This window comes from Nyctibius grandis, chromosome Z, assembly GCF_013368605.1.
Source record: "Nyctibius grandis isolate bNycGra1 chromosome Z, bNycGra1.pri, whole genome shotgun sequence".
In the NCBI taxonomy this organism is placed as follows: Eukaryota; Metazoa; Chordata; class Aves; order Nyctibiiformes; family Nyctibiidae; genus Nyctibius; species Nyctibius grandis.
Genome location: NC_090695.1, coordinates 26,947,700 through 26,970,970, shown reverse-complemented (window position 1 = coordinate 26,970,970; position 23,271 = coordinate 26,947,700). Strand labels below are relative to the sequence as shown.

At 36.9% G+C, this 23,271-nt stretch overlaps 1 protein-coding gene across 2 annotated transcripts in view; it reads left to right on the top strand.

Moving 5' to 3' along the window:
- FCHO2 (FCH and mu domain containing endocytic adaptor 2) overlaps nt 1-23,271 on the top strand; it is a 92,508-nt gene that overhangs the window by 57,414 nt on the left and 11,823 nt on the right. For both annotated transcript variants that reach the window (XM_068422374.1, XM_068422375.1), the window contains exons 12-21: nt 3,088-3,145; nt 5,707-5,882; nt 6,462-6,476; nt 6,889-6,913; nt 7,644-7,686; nt 8,385-8,479; nt 14,224-14,327; nt 16,415-16,544; nt 22,366-22,477; nt 23,097-23,252. In XM_068422374.1, the coding sequence (XP_068278475.1) occupies nt 3,088-3,145; nt 5,707-5,882; nt 6,462-6,476; nt 6,889-6,913; nt 7,644-7,686; nt 8,385-8,479; nt 14,224-14,327; nt 16,415-16,544; nt 22,366-22,477; nt 23,097-23,252 (914 nt within the window). The remainder of the gene's footprint in view (nt 1-3,087; nt 3,146-5,706; nt 5,883-6,461; nt 6,477-6,888; nt 6,914-7,643; nt 7,687-8,384; nt 8,480-14,223; nt 14,328-16,414; nt 16,545-22,365; nt 22,478-23,096; nt 23,253-23,271) is intronic.

Below are 23,271 nucleotides of genomic sequence, written 5' to 3'. Positions count from 1 at the left end.
GTCTTGTCTGTATTGTGTGCCTGATACTTAAAAGACGCACGATTATCCCTGACATAATGTATAGTTCTGTAACTGCAGGAGTGTGGAGAAGGGAGTAAGAATTAGTCAAGAAAATGTAAATGCCTTCATTAACATCAGATTGGTGAATATGTGTCTCTCTCAAAATGCTGTGTTTTCTACCAGTGTTACAAAGTGTAGATTAGTAAATACAATTCTGATGCTTCAGAAGTCCGTTCAGAACCGTTCACCTGTTCAACTGTTGAAAATATTGAAAACAATATTTTGAAATTACTACTTAATTTGTAAGTAAGATTTTGAGGTACCATTTTGCTTGTATGTGACACAATTTGTCTTTGTTAATACAAAGGTACCTTATGTATCTTTTCCACCCTTTTCTTCTATTAGTTTACATAAAAATATAAATTCAGTATCTCATTAATGAAAGCAGAAGGTGTTTTAAGAATGATCATAAATTGGTACAAGATCAATCTGAGTAATGGACAAAGCTGCAAATATAAAGCAGATGATTTCTGACTATACACTGTGTAGAGTCAGATGTTTTAAATTACATATATTTTAATTTTAGAAATAGGAAAAAAAAGTACAAATTAAGTTTTCTGCACAGTGTTAGAAAAAAGTGGAAATGTAGGCCTGCTGAAAAAGAAACAAGGAATTTTTCAGTTCCTGTGTTCAGAACTTAGGCTGTAAAGCATCCATCTCTGTCACGTATGTATTACTTTGAATTTTGCCTGAAGTAATGAATACAGGCTACATAGTAAGGTGCCATTGCCGAGAAATAGATAATTCAAGTATCTTTGCAACATCAGAAATAGTTAACTTGAAAATATTAAGAAAGAAATTTAATACTTTAAGAACTTTAAGATTTTAGTGCTTTCTGAGGATTTGCTTTGTCCTAGAGATTATTCAGTAAGTTAAAGATAATGCAATGAAAATAACTTCTGCAAACTAAGTTCTTCCACAATTTTATATCAAAATAGTCAGATTTGCCAGCTATGCTGTGCATGCTGTGTGTGCCCAGTAATAATATCCTTTACAGATCTGGCCCAGCTGGAAGAAAAACTAAATATTGTATATTTAAAGATTTTTGTTGGGTTTTAATTCATCTCAACCATGAATGATCCTGATCTATTCAAAATTGCCTACTATGACAACTAAAATAATTTCAGAATTCAGAAGTTGTAGTATTGTATAAAAATGTGCCTATCCTCTAGCTATATGTTTTTGTTCTGTTTACTTTGATGTCAAGTTTCATTAGTGTTTTTTGGTATATAAACAAGGTCAGCCTGAGGTCAAGCATAGCTAAGAACCCTGATTTGAGCAAGTAGAGCTAAGGTACTGGACCGTGTGATCCTACCCTTATTACTTTTTTTTTGTTCAGTTCTTTTTTTTTTTGGGGGGGGGGCGCAGTGTTTAATCATTGAATAGCAGTCAAGTCCAGATCTTACGAGTATTTCAAGAAATTGCATCTCTGTGTTCTGTATTTTAAGGTTTGAGCTTAAAGATTATTTTCTGGGCTTAGTTTGATGTGCTGTTTAATTGGGTATGGTATTACATCTCCTATACAGGATTGTATTTTATATTCTTTTTAGCAGAAAGTTTGATCTATGTTTAAATTCGTTCCATTTAATTCAGAAGTGCTAGATTTAGAGAGCTGTACAGAGGAGAATCTTTTGTAGTACAATATCAGACATCCCATTTGTGATACCTGTAAAAGGAATAGAGGGACTACCACATTTTTGTGTTTATCTTCCTCTGTAATTTAAAAGCTATTCAAAGTTAGTATGTCTTTAAATTTGGCTTCGAATTTTAGGTGAAGTCAAGTGGTTCCTTGCTAGTCCACTTGAAGTCTCCAGTGTAAGTCATTTTGTAATATCTCATGACTTATAACAGCAAGATATATTTTGGCCATACTGTATATATCTCTATTAGTCAAACTGCCTCCAAATACCTACTTTCTGGTAGAATAAACTGATTGTTACACTAGAATAAATCACTTTTTAATATGAAACTTGTCGTTTTTAAAGAAATTTATAACTGGTGAAATCACTACATTTTGAAGGCTCTTGGTTTGTGGGGTTTTTTTGTAACAAACACTGAGGCATCTGAGCAGTTCACGTAGACTATGCATACGAATTCATGAGTGGGCTTTACTGTTCTGAATGGGGAAAGTATCTGTGTATCCAAGTTTATCCCTTTATATATAATATATATGAATGTGGGTTTTTTGCACATTTTTAAAATTTAGATTATTATATTAGAGACTTTCTTCTCTCTGTCCCAAAGCTTTTTTATTAAACTAAGTGCTTAGCTAAGCTTTCTAAATGATTTTAACATAATTCTCCGCAACTTATATTTAATTGCCTGCAAGAACTGAAAAATGGAACTAGTCTGAAGTTCCCGATGCTTATTAGCTTTGAAAATCCAGGATGGTGCTGGAGATGTGTAAAGGAAAACTTTGGAACCTGATTTTAAGCACTTGTATTTAAGTTTCATCCATGCCTTTTAATTAATGTGCATATTCTTTGCCAAAGCAGCAGTGTAGTCTTGCTCCCTTTTCAAGGGAGGAGAGGAAGTTGCAACCTGTGTAACCTGGAGTTCTTTTACTCATGTATTAAAGTATTGATGAGTACTTAGGAAAGGTTTTGCTCCTGCACCATCAGAGCCTCCGTGACTCAGCTGAGAGAATTAGAAGTAGAAATTGGGAAAATATTTGGGGCTGAGAGAATTGTAGGCTTATTTAACACTCAGTAGTAAAGCTAAAATGCTTCTGTTGGTTTCTGACCTTTTTGATAGACTACCAGTAAAAGCAGATGCATTCAAACTTGCCAGTTTCCATAGGAAATTTGGAGGTTCTTTTGTTATATTCTATTCCTGAGATACCTTGTCACGCTACTTCTGAACTACAGATCATAACTTGAGTTAACTGTAATAATTAATGGTGAATAACAATGACTTTCTTGAGCTGTTGTAATCAAATTTTGTCAATGATATAAAATTCAGTCTGATGTAAGTACAACCGTTTTTTTAGTTATTTGTCAATATCATAATTTTTGTTGTTGTTTTTAGAACATTCCTGATGTAGATGATGAAGGATACAGCATTAAACCAGAAGCAACGCAGGATATCCTTTTCACTGTTATTGTGCCAAGTTATTTGATGTTACTACAATTCTTTGGAGAGAGGAAGTACTGATTAAAACGTTAAGCATGAATGTCGTTCATCTTCCTTTACTTATGTTGCACCCTTGTGTTCTTATGTTCACAGCTTTTGCAAAATGTACAAGATCTTGTCTATCTTAGATTTTGTGTGTGTGCAAATGTTAAAGATTAGATCAAATGTCTTGGGAACTTGAAGAGGATGGGGTTTTGTCTGACAGTAAAAAACAAAACCAAAACCAACCAAACAAACAAACAAAAAGCCTGAACAAAAGCTTTAAGGTGACCATGCAGATCTTTCTCCTAGAAAAACTCTCAAAGAGTTTGTAAAGTAAAGTTTGTAAACTTTTTTAAGCATACAGAGTGGTTATGTGTTCTATACCTGCACCCTCACACTTTTTTATAACACTATTAAAAAGATTGGGAGCTCCAGCAGTCTAGAAATAGAATTTCTGTTACTTAATGAAGTCTTACAACACATGCTGTTTCTAATTGGTGCTTCTAGCATTTATTGTCTTTAATAATAGCTTTGATATGCAGAATAGATTTTTGTTATGAGTAATTTTTTATGGAGGCTCGTGATTTTTCTGTGCTTTTCCTTTGAAGGAAAAAATTCTTGTCCTCTCCTTTCCTCCCATCAGAAACAGAGGAAAGCTCTACTTAAGAGCTGGGACAAATTGCTGTAGATCTCAGCAAGCCTAATATGTTAGCAAGATAGCTCATTTTTGGAAATGTATTCACTGAATTCTCTGGGTACTGCAGATAAAAGGTAAACTTACACTTTGCAATTACCTTAAATTGTGAAAACTTTTAAGCAGTTAACAGCACCTTAAAGTGGGCCAGTCCATCATCATAGCTTCTCTGTTTTCATCAACTTTGCACAATATGCCTCTGTTGCCCCCAGTGAAGGTTCCTGCACTGATAAAAGCAGTTTGTGTTATCTCCTATTTACGAAATTGATATAAAAGTGAAAGACTTTTATCCAGTTCTGAGGGGGGCATTATTTCATGCTCTGCATATATTTATGAAAGGGAGAGAGGAGTGAACAATATTCATACTTTGTAAATTATTCATCTGGGCATCCTTTTCTACAGTATCCTTTTTGCTGTGAAACAATAGAAAAGGCTTATACATTCAGTGAAAAAGCTCAATGATTTGCAGTCCCTGTCAGCCAGGTAGGTCTTCAGCTTCTGAAAATCTTGACCAGATTCAGGAAGTCATCCGTTCCCTTCCTCTTTTCCTCCCTTAGCCTCCAAGGGTGGATATTTATTCTGTTGGTGGGAACTCTCAAGATGATTTGTTGGAGGACATTATTTTACCATAATAGCAGTCAGTCTTAATAATCCCAGTCTTTAAGTGTGGCAAAAGCACTTTACAAGAGCTGCATGATTCGTAGAAAATGAATCATGAAACATGGTGATAACTTTCAAGAGAAGAGATCTTTTGATGAAATGAAAAACAACTTGGTTTTGAAACCAGTTTTTCTAGATATGATCCATTTTGGGGCACAGATAGGCTGTAAGATGAAGACATTTGACTTTTTCCTCACCATGACTCAGGGATTCTTTCAGTTGAAATGGATTTGGAATGTCTTTAGGATTCAGGTTTTAATCTTTGTCAGGGAATAGTTTCAAGAGATTTAATTCAAATGGCTGACCTATTTCCAAGTGAAAAATAACAGAAGCGAGGTACACAATGTGTATGCTCCCACTAAGTGGTACGAAACTTTTGTATTTAAGTAGAGGAAAAATTTAAAATTCTTTCTTGTCAAAACAAATGCATCTTTTAAGACTTGACATAGGCCTTTCGGAGCTTTTGTGCAGTGCAGCTCCTGTGCATATAAAGAACGAAGGCTAAATTCACCTGTATATTTTGCTTATTTTGAGGGCCGAGTTGTCATTGTGATTCCTTTTTTGCAAAGGATGACAGTGCTTTAAGTAGCTGATGTTGTTCAGTTTACTGTGCAGCCTTCTGTGTAACTGGCACCCTTTCTTGCAAAATTTTCAGTGCCACTTTGCAAAAGGGACAAGTAATGGTGGCTGCCGCTGCTGCTGCTTCCTTTACTGTTAATGCTTGGTACAGGTACCATGGGCATTTCACTGCTAATTAAAAAGGCTAGGACTTTCCTTCCCTTGGTTTAAAAGGATTTCTGTATTTTTCATACATGTGTTAGAATCCCTGGTGGGATTACAAATCATAAATTTAACATGCAGAAGGGTTGCTACTGTAGAATCTTTAATTTATCCTGATGCCTTCAAATATGCAGTTGTTCAGTTATATGACATAGGGCCTTTCAGAACAGAATATCGTTATATAGATGAATGGAACATAAAAACTAAATTTTAACTCTGAGTTGTGAATTTTGAACAAGTGGATATATTTGAAGTGTCTGTATAAGTGCACAAAGAGGTTAGGCAGCATTGTTTATCTGTGGTGTTCACTTAATATGAGCATTTTGTAGAGCATAATTATGAAATGGATTAAGCAGATGAATTTTTGATGTATTTCCACTTTAACTGAGAAAAACATACCAAAGAGAACCATTTCTGTTCATCCAGTGATTCTGACTCTGAAGATGATGAACCCAGGAGGTTCCACGTAGAAATAAAACCTGTCCAGCCAAATAATAGTTCTCAATATACCATGCCTTCCTTGGATGAATTAAAAGTATCTATAGGGAACATCACTCTGTCTCCAGCAGTATCTGTAAGTTATTTTATTCCTTGTATTTGAAATGCATGGAAGAGAAAAGCGATAAAGAATCTTTTGTGTAAACATATATTTTATTGTTCAGAATTTTTCTACGTTCAAGTTAAATTATTCTTTTTTTCTTGTGCACTGGGTCATCTTTGGTACGCTTTATTGCAGTGTAACATTAAGTAATTCTCCCTTCTCAGATTTTAACTTTCCTCGAGTCTTGAGAGTGCTCAGTCCTTGTCTTTCTGCTGTTGCCACCCCAAGACATTTGAATACATTGTGGAGTTAGCTGAGCATGGCTTTTAACATAGTTTACTAATTAGTATTCGATAATATACAAACCTTTAAAACAGATCATGTAATGTGGATACATGCAACATTTACAGTGGAGCTTTATTGATGTATTTTGCCAGTCCAAAGAATGATCCTTTATACCATGAGATGATATTACAAATAAATAGTATTAAAGTATGCTAGTGTAATATTTAGATCCAAAAAAGAATGGCTCTGATTTTAAGGAAAATATTGTACATAATACATTAAAATAATAATAATTATTTTTCTCTTTTTCCCCCCACATTTTTAAAGCAGAGACACAGTCCTGTAAGTACAGAATGGCTTTTTATTCACATTTTTAGATTAAATCCGAGTAAGCGTAGTATGTGAGGGGAGTAACTGGGAAAACTTTAGGAATGTTTCTTTTCATATAAACCATGTGATATATAAGTTGTTTAATTTTACTGCCCCAGCCCATAAGGGGATTTAGTAATACTGCTGCCCTTGTCAGCTCTGCAGTGTTTGTTCCTGCCTTTCCTTACTGGTGTGGCAGGTGTGCGCTGGTTGCTCTGTCCTGGCTCATGTTCTGGTCTTCTGCAAGCTCAGAATGTTTTGTCTGACATTGAAAGCAACGTATCTCATAGAAAGTTGAGTGGAAGTAAGAACCCTGGGACTACTGAGCATTTTATTTGACAGTTGGTAAAAGAATTTATTCCTAACTTTTTTTTTTCTGTTTCAGGCACAAATGAATCAAAATTCATCCAGTAAGTGTGAATCTTTAACTTTTAGTCTATTTATGTTAGTTTTTTAACATAGCATGAAAATAGATTTATTTTTTTTTTAATTGAAGAAATAAACTACTTAAGCATCTGTATTTTAAATAGAAAAATATTTCTCTTGTCAGTTCTAGATATCTCTTATTTTTCTATAAACTCAGCTGTACTCTGTTCTGGGAAACACATGAAGCTGTCTGTGACAGTGATGAGGAACACATCCAGGAGCCAAGGGGGGACCCCATGGAAAAGACTCCTGTAGAAGTTCTTAAAACCCATCCACCCGCTCAAGTTTAGTATGATCCACAAACCAGCAAAGCATACTCTCTCTGTTTTATGGTCAAACACATAAAATGCGGCCATGGAGATAGAGGACAGAACATTAATCTCTATCCTGTAGGGATTTTTTCACTGGGAAACCAAGCCAGATTTGCTGAAGAATAATATTGATGTAAACAGTGTAATTTAAGGAAGAAATTTCCAGTGAACAACACTTCCTTGCGAAATGCGTTGCTCTGTATTGTCCTCTCCTATTAGAAGGTATTTCAGGAATATCTGAATTTATATTGTCAGAAATAATGAGTTTTCTCTTTTCCATTGTAGTAATTCAGAATTAGTTTCAAACTGTGACCATTAATATTTACTGTCTTTATATAATGAAGCTGAAATTTTTATTTTAGAGTGCCACAGCTTTGGTGATAATACTGTGTCTTTTGCTTAGGTGAAGAGTTAACAAAATCAAAGCTTTCTGCTCCAACTAATGAGTAAGTTCAAATTTAAAATTCTATCAAATGCAATTTTGTAGGACTTTGGTCTTATTTTGATCTAATACTCAGAAACTAATTGGAAATATCATCTGACTGCTATTTTAAGTCAGGCATCTGTTGCATCATAAGAGCTAAGGAGTAATTATGCAACAATGGAGACTTCCATTCATTTGTTTTCCCCTTCTAATGCATTTGCTTGACTGTGATCTGTCTCAATTGGTATTTATAATTACATGGTTACAAAATATTGGGTTTTATTAAAATCTCAGGTTTTAAATAAGACAGGTTTAGTTTCTATCCTATAGTGTTCCATAGTAAAGTGTTTAAGATTACAAACCCTAAATTTGGACAGGTGTGTGTACATCGCTTGTACATGTATATACTGAAATAAATGGATTTGAAGATGTGTCTCTCCTTGAAAATGACAGTCATTTAGCTGACATTATGAAGTATATCCACACACAAACTTGCACCAAGTTGTCAGTTCATATAGTCTCCTTATATGTAAATCAGTTCCTTTACCTGCAATTTGTAAGTACTTTTTATTTTTAGATACAAAGACAATAAGAATTTATCAAATGTATTTATCATATTATTATATTTATTATATTATCAAACTACTACTGAAGTTGTAGTTTGATTTTTATGAGTATATGCATCTTTCATTTATATTCCAATTGTAACTTTTTATATAGAAAGGGGAACAGTGACCTCCTGGCATGGGATCCACTCTTCAGCAGTTCTCTTGAATCTTCCTCTTCAGCTTCCTTGGCATCCTCATCCTCCTCAGGTGAAATATTTGATAGTAGAAAATGTTTTCTGTACATACTTCAGGATGTTCTATTGTTGCTTTTTTAGTTATTGCAAGGGGACGTGCTTTGACTATTGAAAGAATTTGTAAAGCAGGATACGATCTTGTAAGTAATATACAACTGAGGGTGCAGTATATCAGGCTTTCAAGCTAGGGAGCAAGGAGGAAGAGGAAACACTAGAAACCTTAGGAAAAGTCTATCTTGCTTTCCGCCTTTTTTTGTCACCTTCTCTTACTTTCCAAAATAATCATCACCATCTAGTATATAATCCTGTTTTTTCAGCTGGTAGGGCTGGGAGATTAAATGGAGGTTGTCGCAGCAACTGTGAGACAAGCTGAGCTTACACTGTGAATAGGGATGGGTTTCTTCTTTCTAGGATAGTCCATTGAGCTGTGTAGTACAAAGGCATTGCAGAGCTTTGCTGTGAGGAACTTGTTTTCTGTGGGAAACCATGATTCTGTTAGGAGATGTGCTGGCAGAATCCAAGGGGAGACAGATAAAAATAGCAGGACTGAGACTAGAATTAAGGGGGAGTTCCTGGTACCACCTGAGAGCAGGGGTGTTGGGAGGAAAAGGGTGGGCTGAGGAGTATAGGAGGTGGAGCGCAGATGTTGCATGGGAATTTTGAGGTGCAGGATTCTGGAGGATATTAGTGTGGGCAGGACACTGAAACCTGGTCTTTGCAAAAAAAAAAAATTCACAAAAATAGTCAACATTGGTCATTACATTCAAAAGGCAGTGAAGGAGAGGGAGGCAAAATAGCATATGAGTGGGTATGTGTGTTGAAGACGCTGAAAGCAGGAGATGTTGAGAAACTAGTTCAGAAAAAGGAAGGAGAGACAGAAACAAAAACAGATATTATGGCTATGTTAGGACCTGCTTTCTAAAAGTATTTATTTAAATTATTTATGTTGATTATTTGGGGGGATTTAAAGCAGAATATACTAACAGTAGCAGATACGCTGTTTCCATAGTTCTTTTCAGTCTACCTCCTGCCTATCTATTTTCCAGCCCCTGCTGTCTTAATGTAGAGACTCTTCTCCTCCCACAAAGGAGGTGTTCACTGTTTCTTATAGCTAGGTATTAATACTCCAAAAATTATAATAGACCTCACTTCTTTGTTGACAATCATGGCTTTCTAGCTGTTTTCCTCTGTGCTTGATTACACAGATTGAAAAACAGTAATGAAGAGTACATCTGTCAATAGGGGAATTCTGCACAACTAGTGTTAATTCTTCTTGGCCTTAGTAATGTCCTTTTAGCAGCAGCCAGCATTGCTATGTAACCCTTCAGGTTTTAAGTGGCACTTACTCTTTCACTACAAATTTGTGTTCCTTTAAAGTTCTGTTTTTTAAAAAATCTAGCGTACGGAAATCATTAGATTGTCTCTTCCTCACTTCGGTTACTAGTCAATATTATTGGCTAGTGGACACAAATTTGTAAAATGTGTAAGGATAAATTACATATAGTTATATGTTACTGGAATATGCTGAAAAGAAGTGGTGCTTTCTCAAAGTAATCTGTTGTGCTAGCTTTGATCTCATGTTGGAGTCTGTAGAGGAAGGCAGAGCATACTTAATGTGTTGTGCTGGTGGTTGTTACTGTATCCAGTTGTTTATTGCTACGCCTGGATGGGAAGTCAAAGCAGGTTAGGTAATGTTCATACAGCCTCTCCTGGCAGTAGAACTGCGGAGAAAGTAGTTTCTGGCTGATGAGTAGTGACAGGTAGTTTGGATCCGTAACATCCTCTGTAGCCGTATCTGGGGGGGAGCCATCTACCCAAGTCCTCACACCTGAAAGAGACTTATTCACAGAGCCCTACATTTCATTGAAATTGGTGGAATATGCTGTCCTGTGGGCATAAGTCGATTTTAGATATAAGACATCTGTGCCTTGGAAAACTTTATCTGCTAAATAATTACTTAAAGGACTGTTGTTCTAGGAGTTAACTAAGGTATTCACACTTGTGAAATGATCCGTGGAGTTAAGTAGAGAGTGAGTGTTCTAAAGTATAACAAATTACTAATACGTTTGGCAAAAAAAATACTGGATCAATGTAGGTCGAATTGTCGTATAATCAAGTTCTGATGCTCACCAACCTGCAGCTTAGTTGTAAAGACTTTAAAAAATACACAACTTTGATCTCATTGTATTTTCCTTGAAATCAGTGTTTTATCTTCAACTTGAAGGTTAATATAGGTAAGATGATGCTTAAAGCTTTTGAAAATCGCAATCCAAAACTTAAATTACATAAATTAGTTGTTTTGTATACAGCATATCTGCATATCATGATGTAGCATGTCCCACAGATTATTTTTTTCTTTTTACTGTTAAAACATTTATTTAGCTATTGTTTCGTAACTGTGTTAATCACTGAACACTTAAACTACCATGGTATTTGAGCAGATAGTGCTTTATGAAGCACAGAAGTAAACTTTGGTCATCCATGAATAATCCTGCTTTATTAGAAGTTTAAGCTAATTTGTTATCTTGAACAAACACAACAGACATTTTTTAGCCAGCTATTGATATTGTAAAAATGTTTCTTTTTATTTATCTTCCTCATTTTTATCCATATGTATTTTTAAAATAGTTTTGAACATTTCCACATTGCTTTTTGAATAGGATTTATAGTAGTATTTTAAAGCATTTGAATGATATTTAAAATATGTTAGAAAGGGAAAGCTGTGTTAAAACTTTGTTAGAGTTAGGGAATGTACTTGTTCATGGCAAAACTGTAGAGAGGACACCCATACTTTTGATCTGAACTTTAAAACATGTTGCTCTGGTTTTTGATTCTATATGTCACTCTGCTGTTGCTCCTGGCTTTCCCAATCTGCAAGATGTTGAAAATTGACTAACCTTGCATTTTCTGCTTCTGTTGTCATGTACTGCAACAGGCAACAGCCAAGTGCAGGGAATACTTGTGGAAAATTCCTGTTTTCCAGCAGCCTGAAGGCTATAGGATGACAGAGGAAATAAATTGGCGTGGATGATGCCTCATACATATAGTTACTCACTAGATATGGGTTGATACCAACAGAAGAATACCAAACAGGATCTCATGACTGCATTGTTTTCATTCATCAGACAGCCATTTATGTTGGGCCTTCCCATTACAAATGTTAAGGGTAAGAGGACAAAAATGTTTGGAAGGAACAGGATAGGATAGCTTCAATTAAATAACTTTGAAAGAAATGAAAAGCAGAAAGGTATGGAGAGGAAAAAGAAATGGAGTAGGACACAAGAAGGGTGACAGGGAGGAAGTTAGAGGAATAAGGAAAGTCATGAAAAGTAGGGCCTTAAGTGCAGAGAAACACAATAAATTACATTTTGGCTTACTTAAAAAAAGGAAAGTGACATGGTTGGCAATATGAATGAATTACATGTGATACATGGCTGGGGTTTCTTTCTTTTATTTGTAAGTGGTGGGATTTTTACCTAGTAGAGCAGTTATTTTTCATGCTGGCTAGTAATCCTCATGCAGTGGATACCGAATACTTTTTTGAATGTTGACATCTTTATTTTTTCAGTGTTGGTCCTAGTTTCAATTCTTCTCTTTTCCTAGTTTCAATTCTTCTCTTTTCCTTCAGCTACACTAAAAGAGCACAATAGGAGCTCCTCCTCATCTACCACTGATTTGCCTGGGTGTAGAGTATCTCAGTCTTTGCTTGGACACCAGACAGATTCTGGGTCTACAAGCCCATCCTCACCAGACTTTACCATTAGCACTTTGTGCAAATCTGGTGTTACAGCAGCAGCATCAGGGAGTGCCAGTACTTTATCCTGTGTTTCACGGTCTCAGAGTCAGTGGATTTCCTTTGCTGATGAACTTCTTACAATTAGACACACAAGCACAGACAAAAAGGAGCCCCAACGATTGCCTTTTAAAACTGAAAATGCCTGCCTTGCCTCTTCTGCTTTGCTTGGGAATTCTTCCAACAGCTGTGCTTCTGAGGATCAAAGGGACCTTTTTAATAATACTATGTGCCGTGAACAATTATTCATTGAAGAAACTGGCACTGCTACTGAAATTTCTTGTGCCTCATCTTCAGCACTACTGGACTATAGTTTAGTGTCTTCTTGTGCTCATACAAATAAGGGTATGGCAAGCATGCATTGTGTACTGCTCTTTGCTAATAACTGACTCCAAAAAGCAAGCTTTGGACTCATTTTTCTTTTTGTTATTGTCACTCACCTGATGTTAAAATTAACTCATCTTCTTACTTAAAATGTACTAAATGGCTTGTTAGCACCAACTTCCTTGAAAGTTAGAACAATGAAGTAAATATTCGGCTTGAAATAAGAAGAAAAATTCAAATTATTCAATTAAAGGCATTGGTTTCTCTTAACTGTGTAGAGCTTTGCTTTTCTAGAAATAGGAATGTATTTTTGTGGGATGTCAGACAGCAGTGAGATCTTAAAGATTTAAGTGATTGAATTTGCAAAAACAATTCCATTCCTAAATGGCTTTGTATAGATATATTCAGATTAAATAAAGTTAAATAAATTGGATGTAAAACCGTTCCTTTTTAACACCCAGTGTTTTGAAGCGTGGATGATATCACAGTAATGCTACGTACTAAGAGGGCGTTTGGGCAAGTGTACCATGACTCACTGAATACCTGTGGACTGCAGCAGATTACTCAGTGTTCAGCATGCACTGTCGTCTTGGGGCATAATAAGAATTTTAAAGGAATGACTGATATTTTAGAAGTCAGTTTTTTGGGGCACATTTGAGTTTTCAAGTCCTAAGGTGGATGTGGTCAGTATTAGCCTAATTTCTTTCTTCCCAAGCCAGTGATGAAACTCCTGTACTTAAATAACAGCAGAGTTATGCTGAACGCCTGAGAAAACTCCATACTTAAAAGTTGCATTTTAAATAACATTAACTGATTTAATTAAAAAAGACCCAGAATAATTTGAGGGAGATAATAGGATATGCTGCAACAACATAGTCATATATTAGGATTTCTGCTATTTTGAAGTTAATTTTAGATCTGGTGTACTCATTGGATGGCATCTAACATTTATTTTTAAATACAGTTTTACTCGTTCTATTCAGAAAAGTGACTTTGTAAAAGTGGCATCTTTGTACTGCTGCCACCATCTATTAGTTGTTTCTGGTAGGTTTAGAAGGATATGGGGGCAGTATTTTTTTAACTGCTTTTTACTTCTGATAGCTTGGCTAAGAGATAGTAAGGAGTTAGTGTGGTTTTTACAATCAACAGAGTAATTTATCTGTTACACTGGTGTATGCTTATTGAAGTCAATGGGATTTCAGTGGGGAAAATTTGATGTAAACAGAGTTATGCCATTGTCAGCCAGGACCAAATATGAATTTCCACTGAGTTTTCCATTTGTGGTGAGATGTGAAAGACTGTCCTATATTCTGAATCCATATAGATTATACACAAAAGGAAACTCAGGTAAAACCATCTTTTTATGTACAAACCTCCAAGAATAATTGGTATAAAATTTGAGAGCAATGAGAAAATCCATGATGCCATTTTTAGAGTCACTTTTCAGGGTATCACATGACCTTATTTTAAAAGCACTTATGATTAGTGGTAAATGTTACACTTTAGCAAGTGTACGTTTAATAAATAGCAAGCAACTTTTAATGGAAACATAACTTCCAGTTATTCTATTCAAGTGAGTACGTGTTTATGTTCAGTGTGACATTTCTAATATTCATGTCCTTAAATTTGCTTTCTTTCAGCAAGGCCGACAACTCCTGTTTCTGTAGGCACCATTGTACCCCCTCCGAGGCCTGCTTCAAGACCAAAGCTGTCTACTGGGAAACTTAGTGGGATTAATGAAATAGTATGTATTGATTGTTTTTTTTTTAATTCTCCATTGTAACTTGATTTCAAATATACCATTCATTTACACTGTTAGAGTGGAGTTACTTCCCAGGCAATGTTCAAGGAACCACATAAGCAGATTTTCAGTGTTGACAGATAGGCATGGAAGTTGTTCATGATAACTATAATACTGTAACAAAATAATTCTTAACAGAACTACAAAGGCCCAAAACATAATTTTTGCATCGGCTGAATGTTTTTAATTGAACAAATCAATAATTTGATAATGAAAGGATAGCATGTGTATGAGATTGAAGTTTTCAAAACGTGAAATACTAGCAAAGTTATTAACAAAGCTCCATTGATTTAGGGATATCACCAAAGCTTTGGGGAATGAATGGTATTAAGTAGATCTTTATCAATCATGTGTTGACACAAGTAGCCCTGCTGTGACTTCTCCCTGCCCTTGGTGCTGGTTGGTGGAGAAGGGAGGTGGCAGGTTGCAGCAGCTGCCCATCAGGATAGAGAGGTTGCCTGCTGCCTGCATCTCTGCTCACTGCCTGCCTGCAGCGCAGGTCCACCTGCCAATAAGGAATGTGGCAAAGAATGCAAATACCCAGACAGCGTATCAGACCAAGCCATGCTTAATCTCCTCTGTGAATATTAGTATTCTTTGGGTTTCATTTGACTTACTGACTCAGAAAAACGTTACTGTGGTAAGATCCTCTTACTGTCTTTCAAAGTAGCAAGATATTTTCACCATATTCTTATTATGGACAAAAGTCTGGTCCTATGCTTTGACAAAACTGAAACATTTTTAAAGTGTTTTGCGTTTCTGTAAGGTCAGAATAAGGTCAGAATAGGGTTCATTTTGAGATTCTTTTCTCATTTCAATACAAAATTGTAGTAGTTGCTCTTAGACCAAGAAATCTGTTCTTCATGTCATCATAATTAAAGAGAAGAATTTATCTGGTACTGTTCTGCATCATAAAGTGTGATTATGCACAAAGCTACATTCATTTTACACTGTTGTTTTAGAACTTGGCTATTATCTGGATACAAGTGGAGGACTGTCAGTTGTCTTCATTATATATCAACTCCTTTTACAATTCCCATAGTCCGTATAAAAGCCACATACCCAGCAGCAAGTGTGATAGAACCAAAAGAAAAAAAAAAAAAAAACAGAAAACGGTTACCCAAACCAAAAACCAGTTACCCAGCCAAAATAGATGCTTCAGGGGTTCCAGTACCTTTTAGATAGGTTAATCCCAAAATGATCATTAGTTAGTTTAATACCTTAACAGTTAAGTGAATCATAAAACCATCCAGAGATTTAGGATGGAAAGGACTTCTGAAGATCTCTAGGCCAGCCTCTTGCTCAAAGAAGGGCTGACTTCAAAATTGTATCAGGTTTCTCAGGGACTGCTGAGTTTTTAAAATCTCCAGAGTGGGAGATCTGACAATCCCTTTGGGCAGCCTGTCCTACGGTTTAACCACAAGGGTACAAGAGGAATTTTCTCCCTAAGTTCAGCTGAAATTTCCTTTGCTGTCGCTCTTGCATCTCTGAGAAGAGCCTTCTTTGTACCCCCTTTTAGCTAGTAAAAGACTGCTAGTATATCCCTTCTTAGGCTTCTGTTCTCCAGGCTGATCAAACCCAAGTCCTTCGGCATGTCCCTCTCTCATGTACTCCAGTCCCAACTATGTTAGTTGCCCTCTGCTGGACTCTCTTCCAGTTTGTTAGTAGCTCTCCTTTAGCTCCTTAAATCCACATGTGCTGCACACACACACGGGGCTATAGGCTTAGGTTCTGCTAGTGTGTTATAGTGGAATTATTGACAGGCTGCTATATAATCAAATATATTAGACTTAACTACCCAGGCAAAAAATTAATAATGATAATCTAGAAAATAATGGAATTGATTCCAATGGAAAATGTGGGTTCTCTGTTTTACCCTAAAAGCTAGGGTAGACAAATCATTAAAGGAACTATGTTGAGAAACACATTGATTGATTGGGGCATGAAATGAAGAACTCTTCTATTTACAGTCTTTTTTTAATCTCTTTAAAACCACTTCGTGTAATACTCTTGTAAACTCTTTTGTTCAGCCTAGGCCATTCAGCCCTCCATTGACCTCTAACTCAAGTCCACCTCCTGCAGCTCCCTTGGCACGTGCAGAGAGCATTTCCTCAATATCCTCTTCTGCCTCCCTCAGTGCAGCAAACACACCTACAGTTGGTAAGTTAACCATTTTAACTTATTTTAGAAATAGCATAATTCTGCTACTAGGTTCCACCTGTTAGGAAAACCATTCATTGGAGTTAGTTGTTTCATATGTGAGTCCAGTCTAGGTACTTCAAGCATCCTTTGCAATACCTGCTTCTAAATGACACGGAGAGACAGGACAGTGGATTTAATTAAATTAGACCATAGATCCAATTATGACATGTTGTTTAGGGAAATATTTTTCAAAATTAATTAACGTGTTATCATGTATTTGTTCAGAAGATGTTATTGTATAGGTGCAGAAATATTTTGTGATACTGATACTTTTGAATTAATATAAATGTTCACAAAATTGAGTTCTTTTATGTTCTTTTTATTTTGTTTGTTATCCTGTAACTGCAGTTTCCAAAAAAATAAATTAATGCATCTTTTTCTTCAAGTTAATGAAGTATATAAGCTAAACAGAGGTGTTTAGTAAAAGCAAAACAAACAACCAAACAAAAAAAGACAAAGATGAAAAGCGAGTTAGTCTTCATGTGTTGCCACTAATTTCAGAAGGTTTTCTCATGTTTTTAAAGGAAAGTCCTTCAGTTTTGATATTTGGTTATAACAAATGAAAAGGGGACTTATTAGGGTTTTTTTGTTTTGACTTTTTTAAAGACATTTTAACTTGTTTCTTTAGCAGAATTGAAGTATTTCATTCCTGAACCATATTACCACTTTAGTCCTAAGTTAAATCAGATTCTTGAGCTAATACTTAGTTATCTGTGAATGTTACTGATGCCAAGGATTCCTCACCCAGGCTCAGCAGCTCAGGAGAGCATCTGCACAGCTACTAGTGGGAGTTCTGCACTGAAAGCAGTTCAGCTGTTTCCACCCTGTGCAGGACCAAAGCTAGTAAGGTCTGCCCAGCCTTAGCTGCTACAGTTCAGTGTCCACCAGTTTCCGAAATGCTGAGAAGCATCACAGAAAGATAACTGATATTTTGGTTGCCAAAGTCCATCCAGGCTCACATCCTCAGGCCTCAGCAGTGGTACCAAAGAACCAAAGTTGGTGGCAGCAGCATCAATAGCCCCAGCTCTGAGTGTGTGTGTGTCTGTGTCTGGAGACGGTGACAGAGTGAAATCGTGAGGTGAAGGAGGAGGTAAGGAGGTGTGTGCTGACACCAAGGTTTGACATGGGTATTAACCTGGCCTAGCAAAAATAAACAAAGGCCAGTTCCATCTGCACTGACTGTGTGAATTAAATAGTCCTGGAGAGCTGGGAAGGACAGTGCAGACAGCTGAATGACTTTGGGGCATGAGGATATACTCTGCACTACTGTCTGTATTCTTTTGACTTTTGCACAATCCAGTGTTTCTCTTACCCCATTTGTTCTGAATAATGGAGAGTTGACTTTAATTATCTTTTTCCAAGCGAACTTTAAGGCATGCATCATTTAATGTTTCTTTTATGCTTTAGCCTTATTTTAATTTGCAAAGTATATATATATTAATTTTTTAACATCTATTTTTGCTTGCAATATTTTGTTTTCCTGCAATGTTTTGTTTCATTTAAATATAATAGAGGATGATCTTTTGATTGGAAATCTTCCTACAATTGAAAAGCTTTGTGACACACCACTAGGTATTGTACTCAAAGCAGATTTACATGTTAACTAATCATCCTAATACACTACACCTAATAAAACTGTATTTCTTTTGAAACAAGTTTCTCCAGCTATTTCTGGTATCTGGCAGATACAAGGAGCTTGAAAGCTCAACTGCTTAACAAGTTATATGTTGCTGAAATCACCAAAACTTGATATAACAACTTTTGTGTAGTGTAATCTGTCTGTTCTGCCCCACCCACCTCCCCCCCCTCCGCAAAAAGGAAAAAAGAGCTGAAACTTGGTCTTGCTTCTTCGGTTTGTCATTACTACTTTCTTTCATTTTTACTTTGACAATCCTTATTCTCATAAGTAGGTAAAAATGTTTCTAAATTTACATATAATACTAATCTTTGAAGATACACATAATAAAGGCAATCTTTTTAAAATAAATTTTATTTTCATGACACCTGTTTAGCCAATATTAAAATTGTCTGAATCTTTGTTCCTAAACTGAACTGAAACCATTTGATCAGGTTTATTTATTTGCCCTTTTTATGACCAATGATGCAGTCTTTTATTCTGCACTTTGGCAACCTCCTTGAGTGTGTCAATGCAACTGTTTGAATAGTTGTGTCACCAGCTCTTGTGTCAGCACAGCTCAGGGGCTGTTAATGGTGGTTGGGGCTGAGGCAGGTGGCAGGGCATCAAAGCCAGCTTTGCTGTCACTGTCGAAGGTGCTAGAACTGGAGCCTTGAGCTGGGCTGCAGCCTGAGATGCAGCGAGGCTGCCTTAGAGCCGCTCTGTGACGTCCCATCCCTCTTGAGAGCTCGTAGCAGGCGTGGAGGACCTTGAAGCTGGATATCACTGCATTGTATTGTATTTTCCGCAGCAAGGCAACAAAACGATGACTTCCAGAGTTAGGTTAAGCAGTTATGTTTGTTTCAATTTATTGGTTTTTAGGAGAACACATAGATTTTTATGAATCAAAGGGTGACGAACACTGGGGGGGCAGAGCAAATAAGAGAGAAGCTATCTCATTTGTAGTCCCTCAAATAAATCTCAGAGAAATGTATATACATATATATATTCGCTTTGGTGTTCCCAAAAAAAAAGTAAAAAGTGTTATTATACCTAATAAATTTCACTCTTCAGTCAAGAAATCAATATTTATGTCTTACCAATAGGAATATAATTCATATATTTGCATTACTGTGCATTATTTTCAAATATCAATATAAAAATATACACAAGGCCATTACAAGTAAAATATTTTAAAATAATTTATACATCTGTAAACAATCTGGCTTAATTAACACAGGGTAATCACCTCCTATCTGCTCTGCAATTGTTTGTTGTCTCTTAGTAAATTGGGGGAAAAAAGACAGTAAAACACCCCGGCAACCTTAGTGCCACATCCATTAAGTGCATATTTTGGCTTTTGTGGAGAATACTTCTGGAGTTCAGTATTTCACCAAACAGAACTTCTGATTGTTGTTAACTCATTATTTTATTGTACATTTGCTTCTTGAAATCCCGATTTCTGGATTCTTGGCTTTTGTTAATAGTTTTCAGGGAGAGAAAGAAAACTTTGGAAACATGACCCAAGGAAAGAATAAATAAAACCAACCTACTGTTCATATTGAAAAAATAAATAAATCAGTGTTTTGTAGCCAGCATCATAATATTTCACAGAATCACAGAATCAACCAGGTTGGAAGAGACCGCTGGGATCGAGTCCAACCGTTGCCCTGACACCACCATGTCCAGTCTTTTTTTAAACACATCCAGAGATGGTGACTCCACCACCTCCCTGGGCAGCCCATTCCAATGTCTAATCACCCTTTCTGAGAAGATTTTCTTCCTAATGTCCAACCTGAACCTCCCCTGGCGAAGCTTGAGGCTGTGTCCTCTTGTCCTATCACTAGTTGCCTGGGAGAAGAGGCTGACTCCCACTTCACTACAACCTCCCTTCAGGTAGTTGTAGACTGCAATAAGGTCACCTCTGAGCCTCCTCTTCTCCAGGCTAAACAACCCCAGCTCCCTCAGCCGTTCCTCATAGGTCATACCCTCCAGACCCTTCACCAGCTTGGTCAGCCTCCTCTGGACTCGCTCCAACACCTCAACATCTTTCTTGAAGTGCGGGGCCCAGAACTGGACACAGTATTCAAGGTGCGGCCTCACCAGGGCAGAGTACAGAGGGACGATCACTTCCCTAGAGCGGCTGGCTACACTATTCCTAATAGAGGCCAGGATGCCATTGGCCTTCTTGGCCACCTGGGCACACTGCTGGCTCATGTTTAGCCAGCTGTTGATCAGCACCCCCAGGTCTCTTTCCGCTGGGCTGGTTTCTAACCACTCTTCCCCCAGCCTGTAGCACTGCATGGGGTTGTTGTGGCCAAAGTGTAAGACCCAGCACTTGTTCTTGTTGAACCTCATGCCATTGGTCTCGGCCCATCTATCTAACCTGTCCAGATCCCTCTGTAGGGCCTCCCTACCCTCCAGCAGATTGACACTCCCACCCAGCTTGGTGTCATCTGCAAATTTACTGAGGATGCACTCAATCCCCATGTCTAGATCATCTATAAAGATATTGAACAGCACCGGCCCCAGAACTGAGCCCTGGGGAACACCACTAGTGACCGGCCGCCAGTTGGACTTTGCCCCATTCACCACCACTCTCTGGGCTCGGCCATCCAGCCAGTTTTTAACCCATCGAAGAGTCCACCCATCCAAGCCCCGGGCAGCCAGTCTGTCTAGGAGGATGCTGTGGGAGACAGTGTCAAATGCTGCCTTACTGAAGTCTCGATAGACTACATCCACAGCCCTGCCCTCATCTACTAAGCGGGTCACTTGGTCATAGAAGGAGATCAAGTTGGTCAAGCAGGACCGACCTTTCATGAATCCATGTTGGCTGGCCTCGATGCCCCGATTGTCCTGCATGTGCCGTGTAATGGCACTCAGGATGATCTGTTCCATCATTCATCTAAGAATTTTTGGTTTTGAACACTTGTGACTAGAGTATCACTTTTGATCTAAGCAGGCCTAACTGTTGCACTAAGATTTTTTTTTTCATGGTGCTGAGAAGTATTCTGAACATTTTACTACTTTAGGCAAGAAATCATGATGGACAGTGAGGTATGAAGCAGCAGAATTAGACCAACTCCTGCCTTTCACTTTCTTGTTACTACTTCTTTCACTTATCTCTAAATTTAAGGTCTAATATGAGATATTAGAACTGTTCTGTGAAGAACAAGGTCCCAACTTCCTTTTTTGCTCCTGAAAGAGCTCAGAAGGCACAGCCACTGTTCTAGAGTAAGTAGAATTAGTATGCCATAAGCAATAGTATACGAAAGCGTTTTGTTTCTACTTTATGGTATGAAAGAAAAATTTCTCATTTTGCTCATGAAATGAGAAAGGTTGTGCCTCCTTTGTGATACAGACCATTTCAGCAGTGGTACAAAAAAGAAGAAAGATGCTCTCCACTACACTGCTGCACTAATAAAAAGATGGAACTTCTAGTATTATCTTTTATATTCAGTACACATACAGAAAATTGGTGAAAAGTAAAATCTCATGACAAGTGGTTTCGTCAAGTGTAGACACACATTTCAAAAAGCCTTAGCATGACATCTGAGTTGATTTTTATAGCTATGCATTGGAACTATCTTGTGTTGGCACAAGCATCTGTGAAGGCTTCTCCAACAATCTCTGCTTGGGAATTGTAATCTTTGTTGGCTGAAACAGTTAAAAGAATGCTCAAACATTCACTTATGTGGGGTAATGTTAATGTATTTGCATTTAAGTTTATGCATATTGTAAGTGAATTCTTTGCGTTTCCATGACCATTTTATACATTTTTCCATACAATAAGCATACAGTAGGAAATTTTTTTTTAAGTATTCTAGTCAATGTCTCATTTCCTTTGGATCTGTTGACTTCACTTTCATCAGTATCTATTTTAATGCAGTGTTGCTCTGTCTCATATGTATTTCCTTGTGTCTGTCCATTTACATAATGTCATACTGATAGTCCTGTTTTCATGGGCTGCTAAGCAATGTTTTGATGGTACAATGGTACTGTACTATGTTTATATTTTTCTACACACTTTTCAAGTAACACTTCAGACACTACTGTGACCTAGATGGTAGTAACCTCTTGTGAAAATTACAGATGTAGTCAACTGTTCTGAAATCTATTGCTAAGCTTCTTGAAAATTAAACCTATACACTGTATGTATTCTAGGTGTTTCACGTGGTCCCAGCCCTGTCAGCCTTGGAAACCAGGACACCCTGCCTGTTGCAGTAGCCCTTACTGAATCTGTTAACGCCTACTTTAAAGGAGCAGATCCCACAAAGTTAGTTAAATAGTGAATTGTTTTGAATGTAACAAGTTACAATAAGAAAACACACTGGTTTTACTTTTAATATTTTGGGGGAAAATGTATATACATTATAAGGGGGATTTAAAGGGGTTTTTTTTCCCTGGTATAAGTGAAAACAGTGGCTTATTACTCTGTATTGGCCTGCATCCCACTAGGAGTTCATATATCCCTGCTTTACAAAATTGTGTTCAGTGAGAACACTGAAAATGAGAAGGGTTTTTATCATAGTCAGGTAGGTGCTACATGTAAATTTGGGCAGCTAAGAGCACCTCATTCCCTCTGTCACATCCCTTGCTATGCTACTTAGGCCTTGCCTAAGCATAGTTGTGCCATGTTTTCAAAGCCTGAAAAATATCCACCAAGTCTACTGTATGCTTAACCAGCTAAACATTTTTTTCTTTACTTATTTCATCTGACTTGCAAGTTGAAAGTGACAGTACATTGTCACATTACCCTCACTTGAAATTTATTTTCTCTTTTTAATTCAGTTCATCAGATTGTTAAAGTATAGTGATTGCTTTAAAATTAGTATTAAAACTAGGCAGTTAATGAGTTGCAATGAAACTGATGTTTTCATTCTATTCTATTCTAGATGTATTGTGAAGATTACTGGTGATCTGACAGTGTCATTCCCAAGTGGGATTATTAAAGTCTTCACCAGCAACCCATCTCCAGCTGTGCTCTGCTTCAGGGTGAAAAACACAAGCAAACTAGAGCAGATTCTTCCAAATGCACAACTTGTATACAGGTTTTGTATTTTTTTAATA